The sequence below is a fragment of the Sminthopsis crassicaudata genome, chromosome 4 (genome assembly GCF_048593235.1).
Source record: "Sminthopsis crassicaudata isolate SCR6 chromosome 4, ASM4859323v1, whole genome shotgun sequence".
NCBI classification, from domain to species: domain Eukaryota; kingdom Metazoa; phylum Chordata; class Mammalia; order Dasyuromorphia; family Dasyuridae; genus Sminthopsis; species Sminthopsis crassicaudata.
Window position 1 is genome coordinate 160746746 of NC_133620.1, and position 21858 is coordinate 160768603.

The window sequence follows — 21858 nt, forward strand, 5'->3', positions numbered from 1 at the left end:
GGGCTTAGAAGCTCCCCTGTGATCACTCCCCTTCTGTCTCAGGTTTAGTAAAGAAGTGTTCTTGCTGCTGTTTATAAAAGACATTAGGGTAGAGACTTTGGACTCAGACCAGCATGCAAACCTTCTGTCTCTTATTTCTTATATGATCTTGGGCACTTATTTCCTCATCTCTTAAAATGTAGTAGTAGTTGGATTAGATTGCTTCTCAGGTACTTGGTAGCAAATCTATCTTCTGCTTTGCACATCTCTGTACCCACAATGGGTACTGACTGTATTGTTGCTGAATGATGTGTATGTAGTTAAGGCCTTGTATAAGAAAATTGAATGTCTACCTTATTTTGTATGTTCAAGTACACTTTTTTGGTCATTTTTTATCTAAGTATTCATTTGATGGTAAAACAAAGGACCCTTATTTTCTTCAGAGAGAAGAAGAAGCCCGCTTACGAGAGGAAGCCGAGAGGGTTCGACAAGAACGAGAAAAGCATTTCCAAAGAGAAGAGCAGGCGCGCTTGGAAAGGAAAAAGGTAAGTTGACACACTGCTTACAACAATTATGCACACAGTTTTCTGGTCATTTATGCTATCTGGAGGGTGTTTAGAAGAAAATGCTTCTTCATCCCCAACTCCTAAACAATACTACTGTTCAATTGTCCCAGGAAAATAAGATCCTTTTCTCTTTCCTTTAAATAATCCATTGAGATGCTCAGCAACAATTACTGTAAGGACATTGTTTCCTATGTCTAACTTAACACCATACTGCAACTCCTAAGTGAGAAACTCTCTCTTCTATTCAATACTTTGTCTCTTCTTGGCAGAGACGGGGGGGGGGGGGGGGGGGGGGGGGGGGGGGTGTTGGGGTTATATTTAGGGAGTATTGTATATGATACTAGAGGTGACTGGTGTATTTGTTAATTTTGCTTAATTTCTTTTTCCCTTCCCCTTTTTCTTTGTATAATAATTGTTTCATTGGTTAGGGGAAGAGAAAGGGACCTTTTTGAAAATGAAAGTGATGTAAAAACAAAAAGGTATTTATACATTTTTTTAAACATGTGAGCACAATTCTGGCATATATTCGAGACACAGTGATTGTTTCCTCCAAAATTAGCACAAAGGTCTGAAAGCATCGCTTCTTTGCTTCATTTGTAAAATGTGCTGGGCTCACTCTATTTTCAGATCTAATTCTGGCTTGCTATTTCTTTCTTGGTAGCGACTTGAAGAAATTATGAAAAGAACCAGAAAAACAGAAGCTACAGATAAGGTAATGGCATTCTTTCTTCCTTACTGGCTTAGAACAGGATTTTTCTACGTCTATTTTCCATTACTACTCTTATTTATAAAACAATGCATTTTCTTTTGTAGAAAGCTAACGATCAGAGAAATGGAGACATACCCAAGGGAGATACTACAGTTGGAACAGGTACTTGCTTCACATACTCTCAAAGACACTCAGAAATATGAGATCACATGTTTAGAGTGGAGGAGACCCCAAAAGCCATATTAACCAATATTTTATTTTATAAAGAAACTGAGGCCCAAGGAATCTGATTTGTCTAGGATCACACAGATATTAAATAACAGCTGAGATCTGAAACCAAGTTTCCTGAGTTCAACTTTTTTTTTTCCACTGCACCATTAGACAGATGAATTTAGAAGTTGTGTATTCAGTCTTCAAGAAGTTTGTTGTTTAAAAAAAAAAAAAAATGAAATTGTGTGATTTCTCAATTGTAAGTAGTCCAAGAAATCACCTAGGTCACACTCATGGTAGAATTCTGACCACTTCAGAACACTTCTAGGGAAAGACAAATCATTGCCTTTATTTCCTTTTATTTATTTATTTATTTTTGCAGAAGCAATTGGGGTTAAGTGACTTGCCCAGGGTCACACAGCCAGGGAGTATTAAGTATCTGGGCACAGATTTGAACTCTGGTCCTTCTGACTTCAGGGCTGGTGCTCTATCCACTGAATCACCTGGCTGCCCCCTTTTTATTTCTTTTAAATGAATTAAATGTAAGAATAATAAGGATCTGTTTTATGTTATTAAATAGAAATTTTATTTACTACTTACCATGTAATAGATCAAAACGTAAGCTTTCTCTCCAAAAACTTTTAACTTATTTAGGCATTTTGTGCTTGAGGCTGATGTCTAAAAAAGGCCTTTCTGGATTACAGAACTATCCTAACAGTTTAATAATTAAGAATTTGGTGAAATTCTTAGTAGAAGTTCTGTTTTGTTTTTTTTTTTATAGCTTAGTCATGCAAATACAGACAGTCCTTAACCTATAAATAGGTTTAATTCTGAAGAAACAAAACTTCTATAAATGGACTTTTAGGGTCCATCTTCCTATACAAATAGTGCTATAATTGATTACTTGGTTCCCAGGTCAGCCTACAAAAACCTTTTTGATCCATAATGTATTTTTTGTATTGATATATTGTATATTTTTGTATTAAAGAGAATATTTTTAAAAGTAGCAGCCAGAGCACTGGCCCTGCAGTCAAGAAGACCTGAATTAAAATTTTGCCTCAGATGTTTGACATTTAGTAGCTGTATGACCATACACAAAGTTACTCAACCTTGATTGCCTTAAAATTAAAAAAAAAAAAAAAAAAAAAAAAGCCAGCTTCTGTGAGAAAAAACATTCCACATACCCTCCCACTATATAATTAGCTTGTCTCTTCCCCACCCTACTCCATATAGTCTTTTTCTTCCTGACACTTACACTTATTGCACTAGGATTGGGGGCATCCTATTTCTCACCTTCTAGCCAACAGAAGGACTATCCCCCTGTTCTGAAACACTGGGCTGTATATTCCAAAGGGACATAGACCATATCCTCTCCAAAGATTGTGTCTCACCCAGTGTTTAGCTTTGTATATAGATGGCAGATGGTTAATGTTTGTTGAGTCTGAACATGGGTTCTTATGGCCTGGGGCAGAGGCTCCAGAAGAACATATACCTGGTCTTTGGAAACATTATACCATTTGTAATCCCCAGAGAAAGTTCATCATATACTATGCTCTTTTTCTGGGCAACATAGAGATTGCCACTTCTTCTTGAATCTGAAGTTTCTCTTCATCCCCCCTACTATACTAAAAATATGAAGCTTATATATAGGTAGCTATTCACAGATGTGTATATACCTGCAAAGTTTGTGTGTATAAAAGTATGTATACATTCATGCATATACATGTATGCATATATATCACAGGTGTTTGTATGTGTGTGTGAGTACAAGTGTTAAAACCCTCAACAAAAATGAATCTTATAGATTATTTCTGAGGGTCATTTATCTGAGTCTGTCCTTAGCCCCTAGAATCCAGTTGTTTCATTTGATGCTCAAAAAGTCAAGATCTATTCAGAGTCTTCTGGTACTCTGGGTGTTTTCTGCCTGTGAATTTTAGTAGCTTTGGTTTCCCCATCTTTGATACCAGCTGCTTCCTGCCTCCAGTTCCCAGGGTCTTTACAGCTCCTATAGCTTTGCTTTAAACCTGACATTTAAGTTTGTGCCAGATTGCAAAATGAACTCCCTGAAATTGCCGTGTTGTTCTCTCATTTACAGCTCTTAACCAAAAACGGCTGCAGATTTGCTTGAAACCTTGCTCCCTGGTTGGCACAGCCTGAGTAAACAGCTGCAGGCCTTTGAATCTTACCTTAAATTCTGGGATCGGATTTCTAAGTGGCTGATATCATTCTATCTAAAATAAACATGAGTAGTGCTTAACCTTAAGGTGGCACACTTGGAAATAAAAAATTCTTATGTTATGAGATCTTAAGAATTCATAGCAAATGTACTTTGTACATTTTCTTTTCCTTCCTTCCTTCCCCTTTCCTTTCTTTTCCTTCCTTCCCTTCCTTCCTTCCCCTTTCCTTTCTTTTCCTTCCTTCCCTTCCTTCCTTCCCCTTTCCTTTCTTTTCCTTCCTTCCCTTCCTTCCTTCCCCTTTCCTTTCTTTTCCTTCCTTCCCTTCCTTCCTTCCCCTTTCCTTTCTTTTCCTTCCTTCCCTTCCTTCCTTCCCCTTTCCTTTCTTTTCCTTCCTTCCCTTCCTTCCTTCCCCTTTCCTTTCTTTTCCTTCCTTCCCTTCCTTCCTTCCCCTTTCCTTTCTTTTCCTTCCTTCCCTTCCTTCCTTCCCCTTTCCTTTCTTTTCCTTCCTTCCCTTCCTTCCTTCCCCTTTCCTTTCTTTTCCTTCCTTCCCTTCCTTCCTTCCCCTTTCCTTTCTTTTCCTTCCTTCCCTTCCTTCCTTCCCCTTTCCTTTCTTTTCCTTCCTTCCCTTCCTTCCTTCCCCTTTCCTTTCTTTTCCTTTCCTTCCTTCCTTCCCCTTTCCTTTCTTTTCCTTTCCTTCCTTCCTTCCCCTTTCCTTCCTTCCTTCCTTCCCCTTTCCTTTCCTTACTTTTTCTTTTTCTTTTTTTTTTTCCTCCTTCTTTTTCTTTCTTTCCTGAGACAATTGGGGTTAAGTGACTTGCTCAAGTTCACACAGCTAGGAAGTGTTAAGTGTCTAAGGCCAGATTTAAACTCAGGTCCTCCTGATTTCAGGGCTGGTGCTCTATCCACGGCGCCACCTAACTGCCCCTTTTGTACATTTTCAAAACAAATATATTTAAAAATTTTTTTTAATTTCTTTTTTGGTGACTTGCACTGAAATGTGAAGGGATAGCTTATCAAGAACAAGCCTGGGGGCTACATTATTTCCATGTTTATGGCATAGTCTTAAGCAAAGCTCACACAATTGCTTCTGTTTTAGCACTACATACATATTTCTTGCTAGGTAACTATAATTGACATTTAGATAGTACAGTACATCACTTCATTTGATGCCATTAAGTGGATATACACATGTGTGTGTGTGTTGTGTGTGTTTTAACCAGAGCTTTTTTTTTTTTTTTTTTTTTTTTTTTTAAATGTCTTCTTTATCTCTATGGAAATATCTAGAGGTATCACCACTGCCATGCGTGACAGACTCTTCAAGGAATGGAGAACCAGTGAATGAACCTCATCAGCCAATAGTGACTATAGACAGGTGAGTCAAGCAAGCAATGGAGGCTTTGGGGGTCCTTGAAAGATTATTTTTGGCCCCAAGAGACTTTTTTTAAAAATAATTATCCTTTCCTTAAACATTTTTCAAAAAGAATTTGGCCTTGTATTTTATGTCATCTTTTTGGTTTTGCTTTAATGAGTGTATTATAAGAAAAGTTTTGGTTTTCCTAATAACAAAAGAAAATAATGAAAGCTAGAATCTATGTAGTGCCTTAAGATTTACAAAGTTTATGTATTCATTTCATCCTTATGACAGCCCTGTGAGATAGGTACTATTTCTGAGATTTTTTCTTTAACTAAACAAATGCTTCTGCATGGGTTTTCCATGCCTAGAATAAAAGCAACAATAACTACATTATTTTTTTTGTTATAGCTTTTTATTGACAGAACATATGCATGGGTAATTTTTCAACCTTGACCTTTGCAAACACTTCTATTCCAACTTTTCCCTTCGTTCCCTCCACCCCCTCCCCTAGATGGAGGCTGTCTCATACATATTAAACATGTTAAAGAATATCTTAAATACATGTGTACATATTTATATAGTTCTCTTGTTGCACAAGAAAAACTGGATTTAGAAAGGTAAAAATAACCTGGGAAGAAAAACAAAAAAATGCAAGTAGTCCACATTCATTTCCCAGTGTTCTTTCTCTGGGTGTAACGGGTTCTGTTCATCACTGATTAATTGAAACTGAATTGGGTCTCTTATTGCCAAAGAGAGCCACTTCCGTCAGAATTGATCATCATACAGTATTGTTGTTGAAATATACAACGATCTCCTGGTTCTGCTCATTTCACTCAGCATCAGTTTATGTAAGTCTCTCCAAGCCTCTCTGTATTCATCCTGCTGGTCACTTCTTACAGAACAATAATATTCCATAACACTCATATACCACACAATTTATTCAGCCATTCTCCAGTTGATGGGCATCCACTCAGTTTCCAGTTTCTGGTCACTACAAAAAGGGCTGCCACAAACATTCTTGCACATGCAGGTCCCTTTCCGTTCTTTAATATCTCTTTAGGATATAAGCCCAGTAGTAATAACTACATTAATTAAAATTTATGTGTGCTTTCATATATATTCTCTCATCTTCACTTTGTGCTCCCCTCTGAAGTTCTCTTCAAGACTCAGTTCAAGTACAACCTTATTTCCCTAATTGTTAGTCCTCTGCCTCCCCTGCGTTATCACCATGTATTTAGTTGTAATTTATCCTTACTGATACATGCACTGTCTATCCCTCTAGTAGACAAAAAGCTTCTTGACAGCAGGGACTGTTTCATTTTTGTCTGGATTCTCAGTGTCTAGCACTGGTCCTGGCACGAGGTAAGCATTGAATAAATGCTTATTGATTTCTTTGAAAACTCCGGATCAACCTGTCATCTTGACCCCAAAATTACCTCCTTTTTTAATAATAGCTATCATCATCATCATCTTCATCTTTATTATAATATTGTAAGCTCTTTGAGGACACAGACTGTCTTTTGGCTGTTTTTGTAGCCCCAGAACATAGAATTTATAGAGTACTTGAAAGTGTACAAAGTGGGGCAGCTAGATGGTGCAACGGACAGCACCAGCTCTGCAGTCTGGGGGACCCGAGTCAACTCTGACTTCGGTACCTAACACTTCCTAGCTGTGTGACCCTGGGCAAGTCACTTAATCCTATTTGCCTTGCTCCCCTTCTTCCTCCCCCTGCCCCCCAAAAAAGAGTACAAAGTGTTTTCCAAATAGCATCTGATTTGTGGCTCCACTGATGCGGAGAAGGAGGTATTATTATTCTCCTGGTCACTTGCAGTCCAGTGAAATCCCTGGATCTCTTTCAAAGGAAATGTGGCAGAGCCATGCTCCTTTTAACATACGTTTCTCAAGTTTAAGAAGTCTGATGTGTAAGTAATTTTGCTTCTATTTTGAGAATGATACCCTCATTTCTCATCAGAGTAGAAAACGGGCAGACAAAGTAAGTGCCAGCTAGTGTCCGTGGTCTGATTGAACTCGGGTCTCCCTGACTCCAGTCAAGTGCTCTTTTCCACGGCATTCCTCTCTGCTGTGAGCCTCGTCTGTTGGACCGTTGACAATGAACATTTCTTGAAATTTCAGTTTGGGGCTCATTGATTTTCAAAGGAAAATGAGCTAATATTCCTAGGGGGAAAATATTTATTATCTGTATATTTAAATCTATTATCTTGAAACTGCCGTGTCAGAGAACTACAAAAGGTGGCTTGATTAGTTTTTTCCATTTCATCAGCGCGTATTCGTTCTCTTCAGTGATCAACCTTGAGTGACGGCAGGTGACAGCAGAGTGATTCATAAGTTTGTACAATTATGAGTAATTTAAGAAACCCATATTTATATCGTGTATTGATGACAGGGCCTCTTAGCTAAGACACTGCAAGGAATGGCAATTAACTGCCAACGGTAGGCATGTGATCTAGGAAACACTCGAGGTCACAGGAAGTTCATGTCCTTTTCACCCCCATGCATGGATATCAATATTATTTGCAGCCACATTTTCAGATAGAAACGGTAGCTGCATATTTGTGATTGTGTGTGAGGCTACAGAAAATGTGTAGAAATCTTTAATAACGCGATTGAAAATATTGACAACCCTTTGTACTGTGGCTACGCAGAAACTGGGAATTAACAAGGTTTTATGTAGCATTTATCTGATTTCTAGAATTTATTTTTGAAACATCTAAAATAATCTAAAATAAGATTTTCATTTTCTACAGCCAGGGCTGAAACTAGTAGAAAATGCTGAAATTATTTTATTTTATAACATTTGGGCTTTTTTCTGCCGTCCAAAGTTATTTATAATGATCACTTGGCTGTATTGAGTAACTGATGCAAAGCCAGTTCATAATCGTCTTTGACATATCATGGCCCTAGCTTTTTCTCAGTCGGAAGCACACCTTAATTTCCATAATGTGACAATATACTTGCCTTTTAGTGATTGTCACAAACTATTTTACTCATGACAACCTTCATGTTTTTACAGAAAAATAAAAGCAAAGATGCAAAAGTGTTGAAAGAACCCCCTACTCAGGGCAGCTAGGTGGTGCAGTGGATAGAGCACCAGCTTTGAATTCAGGAGGACCAGAGTTCAAATCTGGTCTCAGACACTTAACACTTCCTAGCTGTGTGACCCTGGGCAAGTCACTTAACCCCAGCCTCAGGGGGAAAAAAAAAGAAAGAAAGAACCCCCTACTTCCGGAGAAAGGGATACAGAACACAGTGATAGTTCTAGTTCTTGGCTAATAAGTGAACTAAATGATGTCAGTGAATCCTTTTACTCCATTAGTATGATATTGTCCGTACATCAAAGAGCTTGCCACATGATTCTTGATGGCTAAAGCAGGCCTAAGGCTTCATTGTACAATAGTGCGATAATTATCAGATTAATAATCTCGAGCCTTTTCTTGAAGACAGAATACTTTGGGAGGGTCATTAAAAAAAAAATCACTATACTTTTATTCTATATCTGACAGATTAGGTTTCTCTTCAGGCTCAAGGGGAACAAGTATTTTGCAGGCTACTACTGTATTTTGAAGGCATTGATTAATTCCATCCTTGGCAAAATTTTGCAACAGATAATCAAGTAGTCTGACTCAGGGAGTACTCGCAGTTTAATTACAAAGAATCAACACAGGTCTGTGCACATAAATCACTGCACATTCACCTCTTTTAAAATTAAGATTATGAAACTAAAAGACTAAAAGGCATAGTATTTTTGGACTGAAATGCAGAGGTTGTTGTAACAAGGCCTTTTAAAGGCATGATGGGGAAATATTAGTTGGACGTGTAACTGGTTTAATTACTTTTTTAAAAAGTGTTCATCGGTGGACCAGTGTCTAATATTTCCATTTTGCAATGGGGGAATTGGAGCAGATGGAGCCTGGATAACTTGCCCAGGTCATACCTTAGCAAGTATCCGAGGCAGGATATAGAATCAAGTGTTTTTGACTTCTAAGCACAGTGATTCTAACTACTGCACAATCTGGCTGTTTATACCATTGTACTTTAATGTATCTTTTTTAAAATTATGATAAGAATATTCTGGGTATTTTCTCCTTCTTTACAGAAGTAAAAGATCCACAAGTCTTTTATGTTGTACATATTTCCAGATTTTTTTTTTAATATATTGATTAGTTTGAGTGATCTCCTCCCCCCCCCTTTTAAAATAATTCTTCCTTGAAACTCTTGGAGAGAGATATAGGGAACATTTTAAGAGGTGTTTATGTGTATTTAATGGACCCATATCAACCTAGAAGGTAGCCATAGCCTCTACTGTACAGCTCCATTCTCAGCTGTGTTTTTTTCCAGAATTTTTATCAGTGATTTACTTGAAAATCTAGATGAGATTGCATGCTTTTCAGCTTCGTGAATGACAAATCTAATAGAAATAGATAATGCACTAGTTAAATTTGGAATACAAAAAACAAAACAAAAAAAAATACACCACAAAACCTTTTAACTGGAAAGGTAAACCAATTCTAATGAAAATAAAATGCAGCTATCTGGATTAATGTAAAAACCTACACCCAGGCTCCAAAAAGCAGCTACTCAATGGTGGGATAACAGAGATATGGCTAGAGAGCAGGTTACACTGAGAAAGTGAAGGTTTATAGTTGATCATAAATTTAAGATGAACCAACATAATAGCAAGGCAGCCAAAAATAACTACTATAACCTTCAGCTGCATTGATAAGAGTTTATAAGGGTGTGCAGAACAAGAGTCTGGTATTGCCCCATATTCCAAAGTTATTAAACCACATAGACAATTTTCAGCTCTCATTTCATCCACCTTAAGTCTCCAATATAGCTTTGGCTGGGGGGAGGGGAATTTTTTTTTTTGGTGTTGTTCTTGAATGTTATAATTTGATCCCATAGATTCAAATATCTTTTTTGTATAATCTGATATTCACCTATGCAGCCAAATCTGCTCTCCCTCAAATGGCCAAAGCATGATATTCGGAAACAGATACTCTATTGGCACCTCAAATTCCTTGTCAAAAACAGAGTGGCAGCCCTGGAGTCAGAACACCTGAATTCCTATCCAGCCACAGAGAGAGTGTGATCCTGGGCAAGTCACTTCACCCTCTTTGCCTCCTTTTCTTCATCAAATAAACTGGAAAAGGAAATGGCAAGCCCCACCATTGCCAAGAAAACTCTTAATGGGTTCAAGAAGAATTGGACGTGCTTAAAATGGCCAAACACTCAATAAACTCACCCTTCTTCAAACTTCCCTATTATTGTTAAAAGCCCCATCATCTTTCCAGTCACCTGGGTTTGAAATTTTAGTGTCACCTTCAGCTTCTCACTCATCCCCTCCCCCGTTTAAACAACTACCAGGTTTTGTCATTTTTATCTCTACAACACCTTGAACACCCAACTCCGTCCAGCCTCTTAGTTCAGACTCATATCACCTCTTACCTGTCCTATTGCAATAGTCTTATCTCATCTGCATCCCTGGAGTCTCTCCCCACTCCCTACAACAGCCAAAATGTCCCAGTCATGCTAGTTTCTCTGCCACCCTGCCTCTCTCACTCACTGCAATGATTTCCTATTATTTATAGCCAAATCTCTGACATTTAAAGCTCTTCACAACCAGGCCCCAGGCTAGTTTTGAAAACTTCTTCCTCATTATTTCTCTCCCCCTTTAAGGCTGTTCAGCCATGCTGTTTTGTGTTGTGTTCCTTGGATGTGAATTCTCATCTCCCACCTCCATACTTTCGCACTTGCTCTCCCTGATTAAAATCCCCATGCCTCCTCCCTTTTTCTTAGGCTCTCTTTCGTTCCAAACTCAGCTCAAGTGCTATTTTCTAACACATGAAGATTTCCTGACTCCCTCAAGCTGCTACTACTCTCCCAAAGTTTATCTTGTATTATTTTGCATCTGTTCTTTTAAGATCAAGACATAATGTTAACTCCTTGAGGGCAGGAACTGTCATTTTTGTCTATTAATCACTAATTAACTCTGTATTTGGCACATACTAGGGTATTAAAAAGCACTTGCTTGTTAATTGATTGACTGGTAGACAGCCTTCAGCATTTATAATGTCAGATGATGATCATTTTGGGGTGTTTTCGTTTTTTTTTGTTTTTTGTTTTTTGTTTTTTTTACAAAATATGGATTCTCATATTTATCCTTGATTATTGGCTCTTTCTTCCATCATCTATACACATCTTTTAAAAACATGAGTTTGATCAGTGGGTCCCCTGTGTATCCATATAAGCTCTTTTTCCCCTCCTTACCAGAACAGTTTCTACTTTTGTCTTCAGAATTTCATCTTGGAGAACTTCTCCCAATAGACTTAGGCTAATTTTCCCTTTAAAAAAAAAAGTCCATTAATTCCTACATAATCCTTTATTTCCCTGTCTCAAGTCTATAGTAAAGAGTAGAGAGTAGGTAGAGAGAAGGGAAGTAGAAATGATATTTCCCACAATTCCAATGCAACTGATTTCTTTTAAAACAGCTTTTGGTGTGGAATTTTGTTAAAGGCCTTGTTCATATGCTGCTTTATTCCACCAAGGACATTGAGTAGATTAGTCAGATACAATTTCCTTTGTAGAAGCCACATATTTTCCTTAGTGTTTCCTTATTCTTAGGTGCTCAGTGTTTATCTTTATTAATTGGTCAAAAAATCTGAATATTTATATGGGCATGTACACCTAGGACTTTTGAAGATTCTATCAGTTTGCCTAGTAGGAAAGTGAGACTACCTAGTACCCTGGATCCCCTCTTTAGATCTGGGGGATAGGGGAGAAGGATAAAGGGGAAGATCTAGTTGCCTTGGTAATCTAGTTTAAGGTATGCAGCGATCAGTAGAACACAGCAGAATTTGTTCTCATTTGGAAACCAGTCAAGAAGGAACACCCTTTTGTTCAGATTGGAAAAAGCCCACTTTTTCTCTGGGAGGGATAAAGAGAGGAACTGGAGCTAGGCCAAGTTAAAGGCAAAGACACAAAGGAGAATGGGCATCAAGACCCGAAAGTCTTGAGGGAATAAGGAAAAGTGATTAGAAATCCCACTGTCATATTTTGAGACAAGCTGGAACTAAAAATAATTAAGGGATAAGGTATGCAGCTCATGGAAGGATGCAGCAAGGACACTTTTTAATATTACATTTTTATATACATATTTTTTAACATCAGAAAATTCTACTTGCCATGGCACATTGATATGAGCCTTGTGTTGTCAAGTTACCATAAAGGTTGTTTTTGGTGGACAGTAATTCACAGGAGACTCAATTTTCAAACCTTGCCTAGGGCACATAAAAATCCAGATTCTATTCCCAGTGGATGGATAGATATAAATGGGGGAGGGCTTGGAGCCAGGAGGAAGGCATGATCAAACTGCCTGTCTAGAAAGTCCTATTTACAAGGAAGTTCTATTATTTTTTTTTTAGAGAGAGAATTGGCATTAGGTTATGTTCTAAGATGACTGACTTGTCTCTAATCCAGAAGTTTACCAGTGGGAATTGAAAATATGAGAAACAGAAATAATAGAGAGAAAACTGGTTAAAATTTAGTGACCGCTTAAATCGGGTCATAAAAAAAGGTTTAAATATAACTGAGAACAAGTAGCCAGAGGGTAATGTTCTCCATAAAGTATTTGGGAAGAAAGATGGTAAAGAGAATTTAAGAGGAGGGATTTTAAATGAAGTTGAAGTAACAGCCATGTAATACTAAGCATCCATGTTGAAATAAGAGCTTGAACAGTCAGAGTAACAGCAAGTGAACAATGTATGGTGCTATAAAAACAGCACATGGATACAAGAGTCAAGTGATCATGCACTTGACCTTCTGGGTTAGGTCTTCAAAACCAAAAAATTTGACATCCTGAGTCCAAACTCCCTAATATTATTTCTTCATCTTTAAGGTGTAATCAGTAACATTTGTATTTATTTCATAGGAAATGCTTTGAAAACCATAACATAAGGGCAGCTAGGTGGCACAGTGGATAGAGCACCAGCCTTGAATTCAGGAGGACCCAAGTTCAAATCTGGTCTCAGACACTTAACACTTCCTAGCTGTGTGACCCTGGGCAAGTCACTTAACCCCAGCCTCAGGGGAAAAAAAAGAAAACCATAACATGTTTTTACAATACAAAACTGTGCTCAAATTTTAATTACTGGGGTCATTAGTTTGATTAGATTCCTTAAGCATATTGAAAATCCCCATACAAGCATAGGCCTAAAGGAAAGGCAACCATAGGACTGGAGTCGGGGCATTGGGTTCAAATTGTGGATCTAGTACTTAACCATGTCTATGACACAGAAAATCATCCAAAAACTTACTAGAAACAATTCACAGCTTTAACAAAGTTACAAGATATTAAAATAAACCACACAAATCATCAACAAATCTTACTGACAAAGCCCATTAGCAAAAGATAGAGAAATTCCATTTAAAATTATTGTAGACAAAAATAAAATACTTGAGAGTCTACCTGCCAAGACAAACCCAAGAACTATATGAACACAATTACAAAACACTTCTTATACAAATAAAGTCAGATATAAACAATTGGAAAAAATATCAATTGTTCATGGCTGGATCAAACTAATATAATAAAAATGACAATTCTAGCTAAACTAGTCTACTTGTTCAGTGCCATACCAATCAAACTCCCAAAACATTTTATAGAACTAGAAAAAATAATAACAAAATTCTTCTGGGAGAACAAAAGGTCAAGAATATTAAGAGAGGGGCAGCTAGATGGCATAATGGATAGAGCACCAGCCCTGAAGTCAGGATGACCCCAGTTCAAATCTGGCTTTAGACACTTTTAACACTTTCCAACTTTGTGACCCTGGGCAAGTCAGCAAAAGAAAGGAAGGAAGGGAGAAAGAAAGTAGAGAGTAAGTAGAGAGAAGGGAAGGAGAAATGAGATATTTCCCACAATTCCAATGCAACTGATTTCCTTTAAAACAGCTTTTGGTGTGGAACTTTGTTAAAGGCCTTGTTCATATGCTTCTTTATTCTGCCAAGGACATTGAATAGATTAGTCACATACAATTTCCTTTGCAGAAGCCACATATTTTCCTTAGTGTTTCCTTATTCTTAGGTGCTCAGTGCTTATCTTTATTAATTTATTAATAAAAAAAAATAATATCAAGGGAATTAATGAAAAAAAAATAAAGGATGGTGGCTTAGCAATACCAAATCTAACACTGTATTATAAAGCAGCAGTAATCAAAACCATTTGATATTGGCTAAGAAATCAGGGTAGTAGATCAGTGGAATAGATTAGATACACACAACACAATAATCAAAGCCTATAGCAATGTAGTATTTGATAAATCCCCAAACTCCAGCTTCTGGAGTAAGAAATCAGTATTTGACAAAAATTGCTGGAAAAACTGGAAAATAATATGTCAGAAATTCAACATAGATCTACATCTCACACTCCATATCAAAATAAGGTTAAAATGGATACATGATTTGTGTATTTGTGACACCATAAACAAATTAGGAGTAAAAGGGATAATTTACCTATCAGGTCTTTGAAGAGGGGAAGAATTTGTGACCAAAAAAGAACTATAGAACAATATGAAATGCCAAATGGATAACTTTGATTACATTAAATTAAAAAGGTTTTGCACCAAAAAACTCAGCAGAAACAAGATTAAAAGGGAAGTAAAAAACTGGGGAAAAAAATCTTTTCAGCTTCTGATAAAAGTCTCATTTCTAAAATATATAAAGAACGGTGTCAAATTTATAAGAATACAAGTCATTCCCCAATTGATAAATGGTCAAAGGATATGAACAGACATTCAGAATTTTCAGTGACAAAATTAAAGCCATTTATAGTTACATGAGGAAATGCTGTAAGTCACTGTTGATTAGAGAAATGCAAATTAAAACAATTCTGAGGTACCACCTTATACCTCTCAGATTGGCTAAGATTACAGAAAAAGTTAATGATAAATGTTGGAGGGATGTGAGAAAACAGCATTGTTGCTGGAGTTGTGAAATGATCTAACCATTCTGGAGAGCAATTTGAAACTATGCTCAAAGGGCTATAAAACTGTATATACCCTTTTACCGAATGCCATCACTGGGTTTGTATCCCAAGGAAATCTTTCATAGAAGGAAAGGCATCTATGTACAAAAATGTTTGTAGCAATTTTTGAGGTACAAAGAATTGGAAAAAGAGTGTATGCCTATCAGTTGGGGAATGGTTGAACGGTGTAATATATGAAGATAATGGAATATTATTATTCTGTAAAAAATGATGAACAAGTTGATTATAGAAAGACCCGGAAATATTTACGTGAACTGATGCTGAGCAAAACAAGAAGAACCAGGAATACATTGTACACAATAACGATAAGAATGTGAGATCATCAACTATGAAAGGCTTGGTTCTTCTCAATAGTTTAGTGACCCAACAGACTTTGAACAAAAAATGCCATCTGCATCCAGAAAAAGAACTAAGGAGAATGAATGTAAATCGACACATCCTATGTTCACTTCTTTTTTCTGTTGTTTTTCTTTTTCTTTCCCATGGTTTTTCCCTCCCATCATGATTCATAAAACAATGTGTATTTAAAAAATAAACTTATTACAATAAAAAACAAAATAAAAAATGTCTATGACACAAAGTAACCTGGGTCTCAATTTCTTCATCTGGAAAATGAAAGAATCAGAGTCCAAACCTATGTTCTTAAGTCTTTTGTCAAAAAGACAAACTGAGACCAACTAAAAAATTAAAACCTGCCTGATATTGCCATTTATGTTGCTAATAAAGTAATGAATAATGCTACAAGAGACCTTTTTATGATGCAATAGTTGACTGCCTGAAAAGAGAAATGCCCATTTTTGTTTTGACATTAAATCTTATTATTCTTTAATTATATTTTTTAAATGTTTTCTAGTACTCTCAATACTGAAAATCAACCAAATGAAAATGGAGTGTCTCTTCAGAATGACACCTTTGAAGAAATTATAAACTTACCCATCGGATCTAAACCATCCAGATTGGATATCACGGACAGTGATGGAAGCCCAGAAATTCCTTTGAATCCAATTTTAGCCTTTGATGATAAGGAGACTCTTGGGCCATTGCCTCAGGTAGATAGTGTTCAAACACAGCAAACAGCAGGTAAGTTTGCCTAGATCTAGTTATTGTAATTGTCAGAAAACTTCTGAAAATCAATTGGCTTGTACCTTATGAAAGATATGGAGACTATATAAACTCTGCCCCTGGCTGTCACCTGAAAGACCTTGTACATTGGAATTCAAAGCTGTATAACTCTGTGGAAGAAACAACCACTATGTAAACTCTACTGAAAATTGCTGTAAGGATAATATCCAGTAGAATGAATGAATGAATGACCTCTAAGGTCTCCACTAACCAACTGCTCAAAGCAGGAATCCCTGCTCTCTGCCTTCCTATATTTGCACAAGCTTTTTGCTTCAAGCCTAAAAAAAATGTTTCTTCTTCATCTTTTTCTCTTCCTTTAAATTTTAGCTCAGTTAGCTTTAGATTTTACTCTATGAAGCTGTCTTGGATTCATCTTAGTTGTTAGCATTTCTCTTCTCCTCTAATTCTCAAATTACTTTGCTTAAATTTCCCCCTTGTTCCTTTTACTCCTTACCTTGCTTTAGACCAGATTATTGTGTACTTCCCAAGAGAATGGGAGCTTCTTTAAGCAAGGATTTTATTTTTATGTCTTGGTATCTCCAGCATCTGGCACATAGAGAATTTAGTAAATGTTGTTATATTCAATTATTCAGGCTCTGGTTAAACTGAAAATTAATGATGAGAAAGTCACTATTTGAAAGCTCATTTTGCAGTTTTACTTTTTCTTCCTTGTATACCGACTTAAAATCTACCTCCTTACTTCTACTCATAGATGTTAATGAGCTAGATAGCCTGGAGAATAGAAAACTCAGGGGGATATAATTGGCCTCAGGAATTTGAAGACCTGTTCTGGAGAGAAGGATTAGGTTAGTTCTGTGAACATTGACTGGAAATTTCAATAGGGCAAAAATTTAGGTTTTATGCTTTAAAAAAACAAAACAAAACAAAACAAAAAAAACAAAACAAAACAAAAAAAAAAAAAAAAAAAAAACAATGCTACCCAACAATTAAGGCATCTGGAAGTAGAACACATGGCCTTAAGAAGTAGTATGCTCTCCCTTCCTGAAAGTTGAGGCTAGACAAGCGCTGATCAACTATATTTAAGTTGACATTTCCTTTCATGGATGGGATGTCTAGATGGCTAATGAGATCCAACTCTCAACATTTGTTTCTAGTACAGAGGGCATTCATTCCCTCTTAGACATGGCAGCTGTTCAAAGACTTAGGCATAGAGATCATGGACCACCTAAGTCTTTCCTCTTACTCAAGTATCCCCTATAGATTTTTTCTTTTATTTTCAAAGGTCACCAAAAATGCTTATCTTTGATTTTAAGTTGTTTGAACAGGCCTTTTTTAGGCAGATGTAGCTAACCTGCCACAGTGAACAACTGAAATTTGTCCTTTGAATCATTACTGCCATTGAAAGTATTTGTCTGCCCTCGTTGGAGCTACAATTTCTAATGGTCATGGATGTCCAGAAGCTTTTGCTCAAAAAGAACAGCAATCAGAGAAGTCAGTGTTAGGCCATTTAGAGCATCATGTGTCTTGGTCCAGCTCCAAGTAGTTACTGTTAGCACCAAGTATTGCCAATGGCAGCCCATTGTATTACTGTGGGATGGAGTAATATAATCAGTCCCATCGTTGTGGCCTTAAGAGTAAGTGGACCATAGGGACAGTATGCATAGTGGGTAGAGAGCTAGGCTCGGTCAGGAAGACTTGGGTTCAAGCATTTCTACTGACTTTAGTTTTGTTCTTTAGACAACTGAAAATTTAAATTTCAGGCCAATGATAGGCTGGATTAGGTGGGGAAATTTCCTCATGGGTGAGTTTCCTAAGAAAATCACAGATTTGGTTAAAAAAAAAAAAAAAAAAGAAAGAAAGAAACAAATGGACTAATTGCTATGTTCCTTTCCCTTCACACTTTCTTTGGTTTCTATTTAGCTTTCTGCCAAGGCAGGTTGCTTTGTACTATCTCATATGTGAATCTTAACCCATTGTGAAAAAAGCTGATATAATAAGGGATGTTTAATCTGCTGAAATAAATACTAGTGGGCCTGGTGTTTTAGGTTCTAGTAGGACTTAATACCGAGGTTTTTCAAAAACAAATTACACAAAACACTTCAAACAAACATGTATTATCCTGAATAGAGAGTCCTGAAGGCATTCCCAGGTTCATGTAATGTGTCTCCCCTTGGAACTTATACTATCACATAAAGTGACACAAATTTGGAACACAAATTGCTATAAAACCAAGTGATACATAAATAAAAAAATACAAGTAAAATGCCCAACAAAGTTACAGGAAGAAAAGAGAAAATGGATTAGAATAGTCAGGCTAGGAAAGATTTCATGGATAGGAACTTCTGTGTGTGTGTGTGTGTGTGTGTAGGCAAGTTGAGAGGATGGGGGACAATGATCAAAGCCAATAGAGACACAGAAGTACCATAAATGAGATATGGGGTATAACCAAGTTTGGCTGGAAAATAGAATATATAAAATGGAATAGACTGTAAACAAACCTAGAAAAATATAGTGACATCAGATTGTAGAGAGCCTTGAATGCCAGACTAAAAAATTTGAACTTTATTTAGTATACAGGTCTTTGAGACAAAGAACATGATCAAATCTATATATGAGTAATACCTACTCTGTGAGCTATAGATGAAAAATGAAGGAGAAAAAAATGGATTAAGAAAATATTGTAGCTCTTTAGGCAGGTGGTAACGAGAACCTAAATATCAAGATGCTGAAAATGGAAAGAAAAGACATGGACAGAAATGAGAGATATGGATCGGTGGGAATTAATGAATAATTGGATATGGAAGGAGAAAGATGGAAGTATTCAAATTAGAAGAAAGAGTAGGGTTTTTTGGGGTTTTTTTTGGTTGTTTTTTTTTTTTTTTAGATAAGTACAGCTTTGGACATGGAGAATTTGAAGGGCCCCCCCAAAAAAAAATCTTAAGTAGATACAAATGTCCTAAAGGTGATGCAGGGCTGTGAGAAATCAGGACAAATTACAGATTTGGAAGTTTAGAAGTAAACTGCACAGAGATGAGACCTACAGCTGAGAGACTGAATTTAACAAAATAGAATAAAGAGAAAAATAATCCAAGGACAGGGGCTTTGGAGTCAGAATAGAGAGAAAAGGGATGACTAGGCAGGCAAGACAAAATGAGTAAATGATGTTTTGAGACAAAATAGATTGTCTAGTAAATGGGGATGGTGGACAGTGTCAGATACTGAGTAGTCAAAAGAGAATGAAAAGTGAAACAAAGGCTATTGAATGTAACAGGTAGAATACTGGTCAACAAATCAACTTTCTCCTTCTACTTTATTGGCTATTAAACCGTTGAGAGGAACATTGTTTCTCCTTATGTGATAGGAAATATCCCTATACAATTTAATTTCTTCTTGCCCAGAATCAAAGAAGATGAAGGAATTCCACTTTTCCATTTCTCTGAATTAGGCAACATTGTTCCAGGCATGTCTCAAGACTGATGGCTCCCTCCCTTTAGGTGTTTTCTGGGCACCTAATGCCTATCTCTTGTTATCACCTCATCCCCTTTGTGGCACTTTCTTTTTCTACTACAAGTATCTTTTAAAAATATTACATATATATATATAATATACACACACACACACACAATAAAATATTAACAAATTAAAGATTCCTTGTCTTCCTAGTGGTAGTTGCAGATTATTTGAATTTAAGAGTGTATGAACCTGAGAGATAGATTTTATATTCTTTGAAAAGGTTTTTCATGTGATTATCATAACATATTTCTTTTTTCTGTTTCCTAATATAGAAGTTATATGACCATTTCTTCTGAAGAACCAAAGGTGAAGTTTAATAAGCATTTCTACAGTTAATGGAATTCCTTCCATGCTATGAAGGAGTGTTTTTTTTTTTTCCTTCTTCTCTCCAGTTTTCTAAAGATTTCTTGGATATCTTTTTGAGAGACTTTATCAAAACCAGCTAAAGAAACCTTGGGGAAAATAGACTGGATCGCCTTTCTAATAGTTTTTGCCAATAGAAAAAAAAAAAAAAAAAAAGTCATGCTTCATATACTCGGCACTTTTAAATGGCTTTTTCCAAACGTGCTCCTTCTTAGCAAATCAATATGTTCTGTGTTCTTTGAAAGACCAAATGCACTGGGATTTGAAAGGGATGGGCTAACTGGGATGATAGACATGATTTTTCAGGTGGATGTCTTGGTTTTAAATGCTGTAATGTAAAATTGGCAACAAGAAAATTTATAAATCTAATACTTGAAAAAATAAATACCTCCTTCTCCAAGTAGAGCTAATGGGGGGAGGGGTGTTTAAATTAAGCCTGTTTGTTTAAATATTTTCACTGAGCTCTATTTGTAGGGGCAAATGATAGGCTTCTGTATCAGGTTCTTGTAAATGCAACTCCTACATGGACATTCTGTAAATTCAGCCATCATTACTTATTTCTTGAATCTTCTTTTGAGAAAACAAACAAAAACATTTTAAAATGTGAAAAAATGGAAAGCATTATTTTTTCATGAATGAGAAATAATCTGCTGTACTCTTAAATAATGTATTTATGAAGTTTGTCCAGTTTCAAAAAATTCAAATAAATTAGAAAAAATGTGGCAAATGATCTTTGTAAACTTTTTTTTTTAGTTGCATTTATTCTTTAAGTACCATAACAGAATGGGTCCCAATGATGTAGACTAATGTAAAGTTTGAGGTCTCTACTGATGAAAAGAGCCATAAACAATAAAGTCATATCAACATTAAACATACATAATCAAATAGAATAGCATCTAAAAAATTTTAAAAAGCAGAGTTAAGGAGGATATAGACAATAAAACAGTTAGTAGGTGACCTCAATTATATTCAATAATGGGCAATGGAAAGACAGATTCAAATTAATTGGAAACAAAAATGGGTCAAAGAACAAATCATAGAAACACTTAGTAATTAATGAAAATTACAATAAGACAACAGAGCAAAATTTGTGGGATGCAGCTAATGCAGTATTTAGTAGAAAATTTTCCCTAAATACTTATATCAATAAAACAAAGGGCAAATCAGTGAATTGGATATACAATTAAAAAAAAATAGAAAAATTAGAAATCCTCAAACACCAAATTGGAAATTCTGAAAAATCAAAAGAGAAATCAAAGCTGAAGGTAAGAAAATCATTGATCTAATAAAACTAAAAACTGATTTTATGGGACAAGATAAACAACTGCTTAATTTGATTAAGAAAGGAAGAAAATCATAATTACTAGTATCAAAAATGAAAGGGATAAATTCACCAATCAAGAGGAAATTAACAGTTGTTAGGAACTATTTTGCCCAACTATAGCCAATATATTTGGCAATGTAAATGGAATAAATATCTACAAAAATATAATGCAGATTAATAGAAGAAATAGAATACTTAACCTAATTTTATAAAAATAAAGTGATCAATGAACTTTCTTTGAAGAAAAAATCTCCAGGGTTCAATATATTTAAAAGCAAATTCTACTGAGCATTTGAAGAATAAACCTAATACCATATACACTATTTGGGAAAAAAAAAAAAAAAAAAAAAGACAAGGAATCTTACTGAATTCCTTTTATGACATAAATATGGTGTCAAAACTGCCAAACAGAAACAAAGAAAATGATGGACCAATTAACCTAATGAATATAATGTAAAAATTATAAACAAAATACAAGCAAAAAAGATTACAGCAATATCTCAGAAGGATCATACAT

General features: G+C 36.0%; 1 protein-coding gene across 5 annotated transcripts in view; it reads left to right on the forward strand.

Moving 5' to 3' along the window:
• The window catches only part of MAP7 (microtubule associated protein 7), a 233538-nt gene extending 212794 nt beyond the window's left edge, over positions 1 to 20744 (forward strand). For all 5 annotated transcript variants that reach the window (XM_074309743.1, XM_074309742.1, XM_074309745.1 and 2 more), the window contains 6 exons: positions 423 to 524; positions 1207 to 1257; positions 1359 to 1416; positions 4926 to 5013; positions 15912 to 16138; positions 19927 to 20744. In XM_074309743.1, the coding sequence (XP_074165844.1) occupies positions 423 to 524; positions 1207 to 1257; positions 1359 to 1416; positions 4926 to 5013; positions 15912 to 16138; positions 19927 to 19937 (537 nt within the window). In that variant the 3' untranslated portion in view covers positions 19938 to 20744. The remainder of the gene's footprint in view (positions 1 to 422; positions 525 to 1206; positions 1258 to 1358; positions 1417 to 4925; positions 5014 to 15911; positions 16139 to 19926) is intronic.
• The last annotated feature ends 1114 nt before the right edge of the window (positions 20745 to 21858 follow it).